The sequence below is a fragment of the Diabrotica virgifera genome, chromosome 2, assembly GCF_917563875.1.
Source record: "Diabrotica virgifera virgifera chromosome 2, PGI_DIABVI_V3a".
Taxonomy (NCBI): domain Eukaryota; kingdom Metazoa; phylum Arthropoda; class Insecta; order Coleoptera; family Chrysomelidae; genus Diabrotica; species Diabrotica virgifera.
Genome location: NC_065444.1, coordinates 11,819,652 through 11,835,357, shown reverse-complemented (window position 1 = coordinate 11,835,357; position 15,706 = coordinate 11,819,652). Strand labels below are relative to the sequence as shown.

The 15,706-nt window shown below is 35.0% G+C and overlaps 1 protein-coding gene across 3 annotated transcripts in view; it reads left to right on the top strand.

The window, feature by feature from the left end:
* The window catches only part of LOC114333352 (remodeling and spacing factor 1), a 97,043-nt gene that overhangs the window by 33,931 nt on the left and 47,406 nt on the right, over window positions 1-15,706 (top strand). For all 3 annotated transcript variants that reach the window (XM_050643378.1, XM_050643377.1, XM_050643379.1), the window contains exons 8-10: window positions 1,176-1,530; window positions 4,018-4,196; window positions 8,788-9,145. In XM_050643378.1, coding sequence (XP_050499335.1) covers window positions 1,176-1,530; window positions 4,018-4,196; window positions 8,788-9,145 — 892 coding nt within the window. The remainder of the gene's footprint in view (window positions 1-1,175; window positions 1,531-4,017; window positions 4,197-8,787; window positions 9,146-15,706) is intronic.

Below are 15,706 nucleotides of genomic sequence, written 5' to 3'. Positions count from 1 at the left end.
TTATACTGATTATTTATATTTATTGTTGGTTAAATCATTAAAATTAAAATGCATGTTAACCTGCTCAGTATCCGAATTCATTTTTCAATAATAAAACATTTATAGTATTCCTCAACATTAATTTCTAGGTTATATTTAATCCCAAACGTTGGTTGTCATAATAACGTTAAACCCCGCCCCAGAACATTTGCGATAACTCTCTTGATGCCTGTGTTGAAATAGACCGTTATCCCTTAATTACGTCTTGACACGGTATTAACTTTAGCCTTTGCGATATCTCTCTAATGTTTTAAGCGTGTGACTCATTAAAGATATTGTTCTATGATCTGAGCAGGTTGTTGCACTTGACTTTTTGGGAATTGCTACAAAGGTCGATTGCAGCCATTTTCTGGGGATTGTCGCAGTCTGATATATTAGATTAAAGAGTTCGACCATGACATCAATAACATCTTCATCAATAAGTTTTAATAATTCGATGGGCACATCATCTGGTCCAGTAGCTTTACACTCTTTTGTGTTTTTAATGGCATAGATGACTTCTTCACTTAATATTGGTGGCCCGGTATCCTCTGTGATTTCTAATGACAGTTCTTCTCTTTCATCATTAAATAGTTGTTGGATGTAATTGGTCCAGTGACACAATCTCTCCTTCACATCGGTAATAATATCCCCTTTAGCATTTTTTTGGATATTTGTTCTTATGCTTTTTCTAGAACCTGTCATTTCTCTGATTTTTTTGTGTAAATTAAAGCTATCATACTTTTATCCAGATCTTCTATTTCTTTGCATCTGTCGGAGAGCCACCTCTCTTTTGCCTCTCGAATTTTCTTTCTGATGTTTCTCTGCATTTCTTTGTATTAATTCGGGTCTTTTGCTTTATGTTTTCTTCGTTCTTCCATAAGTTCAAGAATTTCTACTGTCATCCAAGGTTTTGTTTTTTCTCCAAATGCTTTGAGGGTTTCTTTTCCAACTGACACTAAAGCATGTTGATTTTTCCCCATCTTCGGTCAGTTTCCGCACTATCTTCTTTGACTTTCCTTAAGTATCAATATAAGCTTCAGTTACTCGCATTGAAGCATGGATGATGAGTAGATAGATAAATAGATTATAATTACAAGATTTGGTCGCTATTCAAATGATCTAGTAATTTTTTTGTCATTTTTTTTATCTTATAGAAGTTACCGGACGTTATTATAGTAGAAAGCAAAAAGAAGAAAAATAATCGAGACAAGGTTAAAGAAGTCATTCCCGAACCTGAACCCGAACCCATCAAAGAATCGACCAAGAAGAAAAGACAAAGAAAATACAAGAAAGCTCATAACTTCGATGAACATCGACCGTGGAAGTCTAGCAGCGAGTCTAGCGAGGAGGAGCATGAAGAAATCGAAGAGGAAGAAGAGATTATTGAAGAATACGAGCCTCCTCTAGTTTTTAAATCTGATCACGAGTTTTCACCAGAAAGTGACCTGGAAACCGCTGATGGATACCAACCACCTAAGAGGGCTAGAACTGCCAGGAAAAAAGTAGAAGGTAAGTAGGAATGATATTTGTTTTCTTTTTTATTCAAAAATGTACGTGATTTCTGGAAGCTGCCGTTTGGTTGAAGATTCCAGTTTTTCTTTGCTTGTTGTCCTTATTAATTCAGTTTTGTGCAAAAAAAAAAGAAATTTTTCATTTTTTTGACGTATTATGATGCATTTTTCTGAGAAACTGGCAATTAACCGAACTGTATAAAAAAATGGAGAGTCAGTTGAAGAAATATAGAAGCATTTTAAAGAAGTAATAGAAGTAATAAATACAGCAACAGAAACAATTGGATTGGAAAGAAAAAATAATAACAAATGGAGCTAAAGATACAACTGATAGAAGAAAGGAAAAAAAATCAAAGTGAAATTCTACAAAACACAGGATCGGAAGAAGAAAGGGCACTTGAAAGGAAATACAAGGCAAAAGCACAAGTAAAAAAACAAGGCAGAAAAGATAAAAGAAACTATATAAAGGAGATGCTAAATATATCAGAGAAAGCAGAGCAAGAAGTCGAGCTACAAATATAATCACACGAAACCTAACAGGAAAAGACAGAAATATACAAGTAAATTATAAACAAGGAAACAGAATAAAAAATGAGAAAGAAATAAGACAAAGATGGAATGAATACTTAAAAATATATGGTAAACATGAAATAATACAAGTCATTAAAGGCGAAGTAGAATTACCAGAGCTAGAATTGAATATTGGAGAAATTACAAAGAAAGAAATTGGAAACACATTAAAACTTTTAAAAATCCTGAAAGTATACTGGCCCAACAGAATAACTAATACAAACCTAAGAAAACAGTTATGGCACTAAAGAAACTAATATATCCACTACAGTCAAGGAAAAAAAATAGTAATGGATTGGCCATACTTTTAGGAAAGATGAAAGTAACATAGCTAGAGATGTACCTACTTGAATACCACTCAGAGGTGAAAAGAAAGAAAGGAAGACAACTACAACGGAAACGGAAAGAAGTACAATGAGAAAACTCGAAAAAATTGGACTAAGATGGAGAGAAGTCAAAAAGAGAGCAAGAAATAGAATATAATGGAAGGAACTAGTACACAGTTTATCCAGAGGATAAACCGGCCAGGAGAGTAAGCAATCCTACATTCTTGGTCAAGAAACATATAAGGACCCAATACTAGTGTTGGAAAATTCACGTGAATGAAAAATCAGAAAATTTTCTGAGAATAACCCTATGACGCGCTTAGGGATATTGTTAAAGATGAAATGGGACAATAGGATATTGAAAATCAAAAAATTATATACAAAAAATGTTCTTTATATATAAAAAAATACAAAAACAACAGAAAACACAAAATTTATTTCATAAAAAAATGAGATTCTCTTCTTAACAGCAAATAACGGATGTGGTGATCTAATCTGAAAAAAGCTGAGGTCTCAGGTTCAGAATAAATTTTTATCATTAGCTCATCCTGGTCATCTAAATTCTGCATTTCAATGTACTGATGAGAAGTTGTGGGTTTTTGTTTTTCACGAGTTGCCAGCTTAGTCATGAATTGGTCTACGTCTACCAATTTTAAATTGTGAGCAATAAAAGTTACCTTACCAGCCCGTTCAGCACTAAGCCGGTAATAGAAAATTCTCGCCGAGAATTTTCTGACCGAGAATATTCTCTTGGGAATATTCTCTTCTTACATCACTACCCAATATTCCACATGGGGAGATGGAACTAAAGAGATAATGCATCCTTTAACATCGTTTTTTGCTCTATAAATAATAATAATTGTTAAATAACTAAGATCGTCATCTTCTAATAAATTCAAAATGTCATTATTGCCAATATCAAAGTTTTACCATATATTTCTCAATTCAAATGTTATCTTTTTGTCTGTTTTTGTAGTTCATATCGTCGACTTCCTGTGAAAAATGCGTAAGTCCAAAATGCCTGATTTTACAGAAAATGACAAATGATTTTACAAGACAAAAACCAAATGTGCATGACTCCACTGACTATAAAACAAGATATACTATGAAAATTGCATAACTCCCTAAACAATTTATATTTACATTTTTAGTAATCTATTTATTTAATCATCAAACAATATGTTCTCAGTTTAACATGCGCTCAGTCGTTTGCAATCAAAACCACTTTTTATTTTATAAACCTTAAAAAGCAGCAAAACTTTTGAACTCTTTGGCAACTACTAAGGGCGGACTTGTGCAGATTTCATATGGTTGTCAAAAATTAAAGGACTTATGCAGATATCATTTTCACAATTGTAGCAAAATCAAGCAAACTATATTAGAAGAAAACAGCCGTACATAACTTTTGGATAATGCTAACAGGGGGCCATCAAAAGTGTAAAATTAAATATTTTTGACTTAGGCATTTCTCACAGTAAGCCGACTATATAAGTACGGTAGGTCACAATAGTAAATAGGGTGACAATAATTATACTCCTCTTAGCTATTCGTAGACATATTTATAAGTTTTGATCTCATATTTGTTTTAGTCGATTCTGATGAAGGGGAGAAAGAAGAGGACTTTCCATGCCAGAAGTGCGGCAAATCTGATCATCCGGAAATGGTGTTGCTCTGTGATAAATGTGATAACGGTTGGCACTGTTCATGTCTTCGCCCACCTCTGTTAAGCATTCCCGAAGGTGATTGGTTTTGTCCCCCTTGCCAACATGTAAGTATACCTGTATATACAGGACAATTCAAGCAATTAGAGGTGCACGTCATATATTTAATGACATCATAACCCACTCTTACAAACTTGATGGCAAACAAATTTAAGAGCAAACAAAAGAGGAGCATTTATGAAGTCACTTATCACGAGTGTATGCAAATTTAGAAACACCTAATCTTAACCATTTTTTGTCTTATAGAAAAACAAAAAAAAATACAAAATATTCAGAAAAGTAAAGGCGACTTTCTTTATTGTTTAAGATTTTTGGTATCTCTAACAATTTTTAAGTTTTTTCAAAACTAAAAATAAAAAAACATTTTTTTCAAAACTGAAATTTTTAAAAATTTTACTTTAAAACCAAATATTTTCAAAAATAAGCACTTTGATTCGATGGAACTTACTGATTATATAAACACAACATAAGTAAAGTAACTTGTGAAGCGGTAACGATTAATTTCATGTAAGTTGCTAATTGGGGGGTGATCTTCCTGATTTTTTTTGTCAAAACAAAAGGGACTAACCTTATTTTGAGCGTAACTTGCTTACATTTGATGCTAGAATTTTTTTTTATAAAAACAGAAATAAATCTTTTTTTAAAACACTTTAAAAAAATTTGTAATGTGTTTTCCCCAAGAATGTTTCATTATTTGGATATTTCACATTGAATTATTCTATTTGGAATTTTTCCAATATTAACCTATTTTTCATTAGCTATAACTGTGCTTCTGCTAGGTATAGAGACTTAATATATACACCGTTTTTTTTTTACTTTTTTATAGGTTATAGTTTTGCTAAGAATATTTTTTTCGATAAAATGCTTACGTTTTGAGTTATTTGCGAAAAACCGTCTAAAAACGTGATTATTTTGTTGAAAAATGAACATATTCACTTGCAAATAACTCGAAAAGTATTGATTTGGTGAAAAAACTCTATAGAACAAAAGTTGCTTAAAATTAGCCAGTTTATCCATTTCGGGACTTAACTTGAACATATATTTTTTCACCCCCGAGATGGGGTGAAACTCACCCCCAGGGCAAAAGCACGCATCGGCACCATATCACTTTTTTTCTTTGACATGTTAGCTATGCGTATGCCAAATTTCATGTCAATCCAAGTGGTTCTTTAAAATTTACAGCAAAAACCGTGAAAGAATGTACTATATGTCAAGAAAATCTCATTTTTTCCCATATATTTTTTCAAATTTAAAATATGGCAACAAGGGGAAAATTACGTGCAACCTTTATTGTCTGACTTTTCCTATATACACTGCGGTGCAAAAAAATCGATCCACTAAAAATTTGGTCATTTTTGATGTTTTGAATTTCCTAAACCTGTTGTCCGATTTAAGTGATTTTTTACCACGTTATAGCCTTATCCATTGACAATATCGATGTAATAATATACTTTTTTGCACAATTGATCATTTTTGACTGTTTACCGTGACGGTAAGTAATCCAACTCGACGGTAAGTACTCCAACTCGACGGTAAGTAATTCACTTACCGTCGAGTTAAAAAATCTCTTAATTTTAATTTATTTTTTGAAAGAATAAAGAAAACTAACGAATTATTTATTAATATTGAAACTTATGGTACAATTTGTTAAATTATTTAATGAAATCCCACTTGTTTGGGCTGTGGTTTCACTTCTAACAGAAACTCCTGCAGAATCGCATACATTAGTAGTATTACTAGTATTGCACACCATTTTTTCTCTTCAAATACGCGATCAAAGTTGAAAACTTGGAAATATCAATGCCATCATAAAGAAAAACGGTGGATTTAATCATTGAATATTCTGCCCAGAGGCTTCCAGGAGCTTTCAACTGCATATGTCTTTGAACGAAATATGCCAATAGATTCTTTTCTTCGATTCTTAAATTCTTGCCTTCGCACCATTTTTTAAAACTTTGGTAGGTATTTTGATAACGGATTTTGGATTTTTCGGGAATAATTGCGGAACACCCTTCTTCCCAAGCCCGTTCAATTTCTTCAAATTCACTTTCGCTCATATTTTAATTTATAATAATCAAAATTGTACTTAAAATTATTGACAACTAAATAAAAACTCAATTCTCCATTGTTGTTATGCACCCTAGTTACTACCTAACAACCAAAGTATCTATCTTGATAAAATGAATGAAACTAGTCAATATGACGAAAATGTTTAATATTATAATTTATAATGGTATCAATCGTGCAAAAAACGTTATAAGCATGTCGAACGTTAAGGGTAACCGATCTCGGACAATAATTGGAGTCGTCGCTCCGCTCCTCCTTCAAACAATTGTCTTCGATCGGTATGAAACCCTTACCGTTCTCCATACTTAATATACTATAACAACTGGCTATGTTCGTCATCAGTACAGGGTGTTTCTAAATAAGTGCGACAAACTTTAAGGGGTAATTTTACATGAGAAAATAATGACAATTTGCTTTACAATCATATGTCCGCACACGCTTCGTTTCCGAGATACGGGATGTTCAGTTTTTTTTACAAACTGACGATTTATTTATTGCTTTAAAACCAGTTGAGATATGCAGATCAAATTCGGTGGGTTGTAAAACGTAGTTATTGCACATTTTTTGACATACAATTAAGAATTTTATATTCACCATTGTCGTGCGTACGGGTAATATTATCGGTCATAATACCCGTTTGCGCGCCACTGGTGAATATTAAATTCTTAATTGTATGTCAAAAAATGTGCAATAAATACATCTTAAAACCCACCAAATTTGAGTTGCACATCTCAACTGGTTTTAAAGCAATAAGTAAATCATCAGTTTGTAAAAAAAAAGAATGTGTGTGTACTTTGTACGCACGTAAGAAGTTATACTTCTATTATATGATTTCTTAAAAATAAATATACTTTAAACAGTTTGTTTTAATTTTTTTTAAACACCAAACTAATTTTGTGCTTACCGCTTTCAAAAAAATAAAAAAAGTATAGGATTGCACTGGATTCGAACTCGCGACCTCTCGATCTCTGGCCGAATTAGTCGTGGCATTGAAGCACAAAAAAAGGCCTTACTCTCGATTTTTGGCGCAGTAAGACGGATTTTAATGCAGTTTGGTGCGTTGGATTCGTGAGAATGTCAGGAAATTTTGTGAACTATTGTAATGAATAAGAAATCTGAAATTGCATTTGTGCATAAGAAAAATTCATTTCAAAAGTGCATTTTGAAATAGGCAATTATTATAAATTGGCAACCCGGTAAATAGTTGGGCAACATCCCGATTAATTATTTTAATTATTTTTAATTATTTTTAATCATTTATAAGTCCATATAATAATAGTCTAAGATGTCAATAACCATTAATAATAAACAAAAAAAATTTCCTTACGTGGGATTTGAGCCAAGTACTAACGGGTCCGTAGCTAAATACACATACCGCTAATCTACGAAGACACTTGCTAGACAACGGCGATATTAGGTATAAACAAAACAAATTGGTAAGTAAAAATTATAAAGAAAATTCATACATAATTAAATGTATTATAAAATTAATATATTCCTAAATCTTAGAAGAAACATTCGTAAATAGGTATTATTAATATCTATTAATGTTACTAAATGAAATATAAATATTTTGACGTTTCACAATTTGACAATTCACTTTTAACTGCAGTGCCTTAAAATTTTTAAAGCAGCGGTGCTTTAAAGTAGCATTTTTAACGCTCCTATGGAGTGCTGTAAATTGCATTTTTAACACGTTTGTAGAAAAATATATTTAAAAACACTAATATATTCTTTCCACACCTTTTCTGGACTAATAAATACATAAATTAAAACATTTAGTAACGAACTCCATACTGCCTGTGTGCGCAGATTACTAAAATTTCACCCTCAATGAAATCGCGCCTAAAGAAGTATAACTTCAAAAAGGCAGTATAACTATTAACTAACCTTTGTTGTTTCTCTTCCCACAAATTTTAACACGCAACAACCATACATTACATAACCAAACCGTCAACCGTCCACACCACAGCTGTGCTACAGCTGCCATATTGGATAATTTTTGACATGTCATTTGAACATCCAATCAGAACAAAGTTATAATGCGCATGCGCCGGGATCATAGGTTTTAACATATAAAAATCCACCCTCATATCGCCCGTAAAGATATAACTTCAAAAAATTGAACATTCCATATCTCGGAAACAAAGCGTTTGCGTACATATGATTATAAAGCAAATTGTCATTATTTTCTCATGTAAAATTACCCCTTGAAGTTATTTAGAAAACACCCTGTACTGATGACGAACTTAAGAAAACCTGAGGCTATAATAGTTGGGTTTTAATTTCAGTATTTTATAAATGCTAGAATAATCCACAGGGTGATGCGAACTTTAAGAAAAAAACACAGTTTGATTCGTACACCCGGTATACAATGACAATTTATCTGTCTAGCATCAATATTATTACAGCGATATTGTCAATGAATAAGGCTATAACGTGGTAAAAAATCACTAAAATCAGACAACAGGTTTGGGAAATTCGAAACATCAAAAATGACCAAATTTTTAGTGGATCGACTTTTGCACCGCACTTTAGTAACTAACAGCCTAATATTGATATGTGTTTCAGCTAAAACTCGTTGAGAATCTTCACGCCAAATTAGTAGAATACGACAAGAAACTTACCAAAAAGGAAGTAGAAGACAGACGAAAAGAACGTCTCGCCTACGTCGGCATTAGTCTTAACAACGTACTACCCGCTAAAGAAAAGGAACACCGCAAAAAGAGACGAAGGCATTCATATGATGGTACTCCCAGTAGTAGCGAGCAATCAGAATCATCAGAGTCAGAGAGTGAAAGTAGCGATAGTGAACCGATATATCAGCTCAGGCAACGTAGACAAGCGAAGAGTTACAAGTTTAATGAATATGATGAGCTTATCAAATCGGCCATACAGGATGAGATTGAGGAGAAGGCGCAAGATAAAGGTATATCTTCTTCTTCTTTAGGTACCCTCTCCTCCATGGCCGAGATGTTGTAGCTTTCTTATCTTAATCGTATTCATGATTTCCTTCTCCTTTTTCATCTTTCTGAGGACCTCAACATGTGTTATTCGGTCTACCCAACTTATTTTTCATATTCTTCGGTATGGCCACATCTCGAATGCTTCAAGTCGATCGCTTATTTCTTTCTTTGAGGTCCAGGCCTCCACCCCATACAGCAGCACCGAAAACACACGTAATTTAACATATTGTCAAAATTTTTAAGAATGGTCGATGTTACTAATTTTCTTTATATCAAATACAGGGTGAGTCAAAACGCAAGTACATTATTTTCTCAGTAATTTTAAATGGAGCACCCTGTATTTTATATCAGTATTGAAAAGTACCATTACCGTACTTTAATTTTTAGATAACATTCCCTGTGTCTAAATTTATTAGTTTTCGAGATATTTTCATTTTTCAATGGACCAGTAGCGTGGCCACCCAAATCAACAGAATTTAATAAACTGGACTGATTTTTTTGGGGTTACGTTAATAATGAAGTTTATAAAATACCTCCAACAACAAGGGATGAGATGAAAAATAGAATACAAAGTGTATTTCGATGTGTTAATTTACAAATGCTCCGTAGAGTAAGTAGCTCATTCAATGATCGTTTTTAGGCGTACATAGATGTGTTAGGAGATAATTTTGAACACCTTATGTAATTAAATATTAAAAATATTTTATTAAAAGTAGCTTCTAATTTTTTCAAACATGTTTTTTTGCCAAATGTATTACTTATAAATTATGTTTCGTTCTTTATTTGTTGCACTGTTACATTTACATACAAAAGTAGTGTTTAATTGTCGTCACAAAATATTGTATTTTGTGTTTGTGTGTTTTTTTGTAAAATTTATTACTAATTTTCTTTGTTTATTTGTTGCATTTACATAAAAAGATAGTTTTTAATTGTTTCAAAAATGTTGCATGTAGTGGTTGTGTTTTTGTTTGTAAAATGTATTACTAATAAATTATTTTTATTTCTTTATTTGCTACAGTGTTACATTGATTACCGGATTGATAATCGGTAATCTTCAATTGTCAATTCAGTCATGGCTTACTTAAAATTTAGATAAATTTAAACACCTAAAATAATTTGCTCTGAAAAATTAAAATATCTCGAAAACTAATAAATTTGGGCATAGGGAATGTTATATAAAAATTGACGCACGTTAATGTTACTTTTCAATAATGATATAAAATACAGGGTGTTCCATTTAACATTACTGAGAAAATAATGTACTTGCGTTTTGACTCACCCTGTATTTGATATAAAGAAAATTAGCAATATCAATAATTCTTAAAAAATAAAAAAATATGGCATTGAAAAATAAGCACTGTTGTGCTTATTTTTATTTATACAGGGAGTTGAACTTGTTACGATTTTCATACAAAATTGGTTATAACTTTGTAAATACCCTGTATAACATTACAAACCTTTATATTTTTGTGATGGAGAAATTAACAGGATTTCGAATATAAAATAAAATATAGGGTGTTCCATTTAAAAAAACATTAGTTAGGTCTGCCACTGTGTTATCGAACACCCTGTAACATTCTAACTAATTTTGTAATGTGAAGGTCAAAGGTGGCTAAAATTTTTGTTATTAACTTTTATTGCTATCTATTACTATAGCGGAGCTATTGAGCTTTACCCTACTAATCAATCACCCTGTATAGATAATAAAACAAATTCATTATTATTATCCCCGTTATCTATAGCGTTCTTCGCCTTCCGTTTCCCAGTTTCCAGCTTCGTCGGTTGTTCGATTCGCCAGGGTGAAGATTCCTTTCCGACATTGCCTTCTGAATGCCGCCTATCCAGGATTGTTCCGGCCTTCCTCTCTTCCTTCTTTCTCTTGGCGTCCATTTTAAAATTTGTTTTGGGAGCCTGTCGTAGTCCATTCTTTCTACATGACCATACCAGATCAGTTGTCTCCTTTGAATTTCGTCTATGATGATTGACTTGACTCGCCATAATATTTCTGATTTGGTCATTTTGTATTCTTTCAAGCCTTGATTTTCTAGCCGATCTTCTCCAGAAGTCCATTTCCAAGGCCAGTAGACGTCGTTCCAGGGATTTAGTAAGTTGACATGTTTCGCATCCATAGAGCACTATTCTTTTAAAGATGGAGTTAAAGATAAGATGTTTTCTTTGATTAGATAGTTCTTTTGACCATAGCATCGGGTTTAGGCATCCAATCACCCTTTTTCCTTTCAAGATCCTTTGCTCTATCTCTTTTTCGGTGCGCCCACTCTTGTTGATTGTTGTTCCCAAATATACATATTGTAGCGTGATTAGTGTAATTACTTCTAATTACAATAAAACTAGCGGTTCGTAATTTATATACGACTTTATTTATATAAGTTACAGACGAATTTATCTTATACACTAAACTTATTTACAAAATATGCCCGTATTTATACCCAGTTGTTATTCTGGAACAATCGACTCCCATCTCGAGCTATCGGCTTGTTCCGCCTACGTGACGTACCTTCCAGAATTCTCCGGCGAGGCCTAGCACATCCGATTACGTCATTCTCGAGGTGTTTACTGTTATACGGGGATTGGTCAAGATTTCTCTTCCGCTACACTGCTCCCCTCTTAAGATCTGAGCGTCTCGATCAGCAACTCTAAATGAAGGCCCAGGATGGCGGAATCTACACGACTCTCCAGCTCTGCATACACCCTTCAAGAAGAAATAACAGTCTACTGTCTTTGAAGGGTACGACATCTTCGGGTTCATGCAACACACAGTGATTTGTACACCAGTTCCTCTGAAGACCACTTCAAGCATGCTTCTCACAATCTTCCAATCCAGATTTTCTACTGCATGGCCTATTTTTGGTAAAGCCAAATTTTTGATGTCATAATTACACACGATTTTCTTCAAATTAGTTAGAGCACGCCATATGTTCTCGTAGCTTGGCGTGTCCGTATAAGACTTTCTGGTCACCATATACAGCAAAGATCGAGGACCATCTTCCAATCGCAGTACTCTTCCAATTTTAGGCTGCTGATTTCTTAACTCGTCCAGGCGGCCGAACTTTCTATTGAATACGGACGAGATTCCTTTAGTCATCTCGAGGTCTTGGGCAACACAGTGGGCTAGAGAGACGTTTTCTAGAACACCAAACAGATCTTGCTGAACTTCTGTGGTCACGCCGAATCTAGCACTCTTTCTTTCTGCGTAATTTGACATAAATTCCTTAAAACTTGGCTGTGGTGCATCTTTCATTTCCTGTTGGAGGACTCGGGCTTCCTCTGTTTCATTTGAGCCAGCATATGGTGCAAGACGATTTATGTGAATAACTTTTGGTTTACCGTTTGGTAACTTCTTAATTCTGTATATTACGTCATTTATTTTCTTCTTAACTTCAAACGGACCTTCCCATTGTCTTTGCAGTTTAGGACACAGGCCTCGACAACGTTGTGGATTATAAAGCCAGACAAGATCACCTACTTCGAAGCTTTCATTCTTGCAGCGAGAATCATATTGATCTTTCATTCTGTCACTGGCTATCTGGATGTGTTGTCGGGCAAGTTCATGAATGTTGTTCATTCGTAACTTCAGGCGGTCTACGTATTCTTCGCCTGCAACATATTCCTCGGAAGGTCTGCAGCCAAACTCTAGGTCGCAGGGCAAACGAACTTCACGACCCAACATCAGGCAGGTTGGTGTTTGACCTGTAGTTTCATTCACGGCCGAGCGGTAGGCCATCAGGAATAAATGAATGTGTTGGTCCCAATCTCGCTGATGTTCAGATACAACTTTGGACAAGTGTTTACCCATCGTTCGGTTCATCCTCTCGACCATTCCATCTGATTGAGGATGCAGGGGTGTTGTTCTGGTCTTATTGGCACCAATCAATTTACAAACGTTTTGGAAAAGAGCTGACTCAAAGTTTCGCCCTTGGTCGGAGTGGATCTCCAAGGGAACACCAAATCGGCTGAAGAATTCTTTAACAAGTACCTCTGCAACGGTAGCAGCTTCTTGATTCGGTAATGCATAGGCCTCGGTCCATTTCGTAAAATAGTCCATGGCTACCAGAATGTATTTATTTCCAGCATCGGTTTCTGGAAATGGACCTGCAATGTCGATTGCTACTCTTTCCATAGGACTTCCAACATTGTACTGTCTCATGGGTGCTCTCTTTTTACCAACTGGACCATTACCGGATGCACACAGTTCACATTTCTGGCACCATCTTCTTACATCATCTTTACAGTTCACCCAATAGAACCGTTCTCGAACCTTTTGCAGAGTCTTCGTAATACCAAAGTGTCCACCTGATGTACCGTCATGCAACTGACGCAATACTTCTGACACTTTACTTTTAGGTACAATCAACTGAAGCTTAGATTCTGTACCATCATCGTTCTCAAAGGTTCTGTACAAAAGATCATCTTTTAGTATCAGGCAATTCCATTGGCTCCAGTAGGCCTTGACTTCCGGACTACATGCACTAATGTTTTGCCAACTAGGTCTCTCACCTCGACGCATCCAATCCAATACTCTTTTTATACATGGATCATCTTCTTGGGCGTGTTGTAACTGTTGGGGCTGCCATTGTTCATTAACTACGGTAGTTCGTCTCACAGGGCAACGCTGTTCCTCTACTCTAAGCCGGTGATTACAACTTTCACCGCATGGCCGTATCGAGGAAGCATCTATATTTGAACGAACTCTTCCAGCCCTCTTCACGCGTCTCTTCGGCATCGTGTCACGAATCACCCTCCGTACCATTTCCACCAAACGTTCATCTTTTCTCTTATCGCCTTTTTCCATGGCTATTACTCCATTGTTTCGTGAAGCTTGGCTAGCTGCTTCGTGTTCCAAGGCAATAGCAAGTGCTTCATCTAAAACTTTCGGTCTTGCTAGTCGTAAAGCTTTCTGTATTTCACTATCTTTCAGCCCATTGACGAAGGTGTCTACCGCAATTTCTTCTAAAACGCTGTCTGGCACCTCTGGATAAGCCAACCGCACCACACGAGCCACATCTGCTTCAAATTCTTGCAGATTCTCACTTGCTCGTTGACTTCTACTTCGCAGTTGTGCTTTGTATACTTGTTGTAGATGGCCATCTCCATAGCGTTTTTCTAGACGAGTGAACAAGGTCTGGTAACAATTTTCTTGACCCTTAGGAATTGATCTTAATATATCTGCAGCATCACCTCGCAAAGCAGCAGTCAAGGAAACAGCCTTTTCCTGTTCGGTCCAATGATTGGCGGTCGCAATAGCTTCGAATTGTCTAAGGTATATGGACCAAGAGGACTTTCCATCAAATGGTGGTAATTTGATTCTCATATTATGCGACATTTCGTCTCTCGGTAGTTCATCTTTCACTACAGGATCTAAAGCTACTGCATTAACTGACGGTTGCACTTTTGTATCGGTTATCATGCTCTCTAGTTGTTTGATCTTCTCTTCTAGCATTTCTTTATTGTCGTCTACACTTTTCTGTATCTTATCGAATGTTCTGGAAACTTCTTCAAATTTCTCGTCGGTCTGTCTACAAACGTCTTTTATTACTTGAGAAACACTTTCAAATTTCTCATCGCTTTTTCTAGAAGTTTCATCGATCTTTTGAGAAACACTTTCAAATTTCTCGTTGCTTATCTTAGAAGTATCATCAATCGTTTCAGAAACAGTTTTTAATTTCGATAAGATTGCTTGTTCTGCTGACTGGAAGTGGAACGTCTCTGGATCATCTCCGTTCTTCGTTAGGACTTCCTCGAGTCGTGCTTGTAGGACTATCTTGAGCCCACTGCTGTCCAGATCCCGTTCCTCTAGCTGTTCACGGAGCTGTTTTACTGTAGGTTCTCGTAGCAACATCTTTGGTCGGCACACACGTACTTTCCAAAATGTCTTTTAAAAGTCTTTCCGAATACCGAACAATCAACGCACTTTAACTATTCCCGACGAATAAAGTCCAAAAGTCTTTTAAAGTCTTTCCGAATACCGAACAATTAACGCACTCCGGTTATTCCCGACGAATAAAGTTCAAAAGTCTTTTAAAGTCTCTCTGTAATTCACTTATTTATATCGCACTAAGTTTACCGAACACCGACACCAACTGTAGCGTGATTAGTGTAATTACTTCTAATTACAATAAAACTAGCGGTTCGTAATTTATATACGACTTTATTTATATAAGTTACGAACCGCTAGTTTTATTGTAATTAGAAGTAATTACACTAATCACGCTACAGTTGGTGTCGGTGTTCGGTAAACTTAGTGCGATATAAATAAGTGAATTACAGAGAGACTTTAAAAGACTTTTGAACTTTATTCGTCGGGAATAACCGGAGTGCGTTAATTGTTCGGTATTCGGAAAGACTTTAAAAGACTCTCTGTAATTCACTTATTTATATCGCACTAAGTTTACCCCACACCTGACACCAACTGTAGCGTGATTAGTGTAATTACTTCTAATTACAATAAAACTAGCGGTTCGTAATTTATATACGACTTTATTTATATAAGTTACAGACGAATTTAT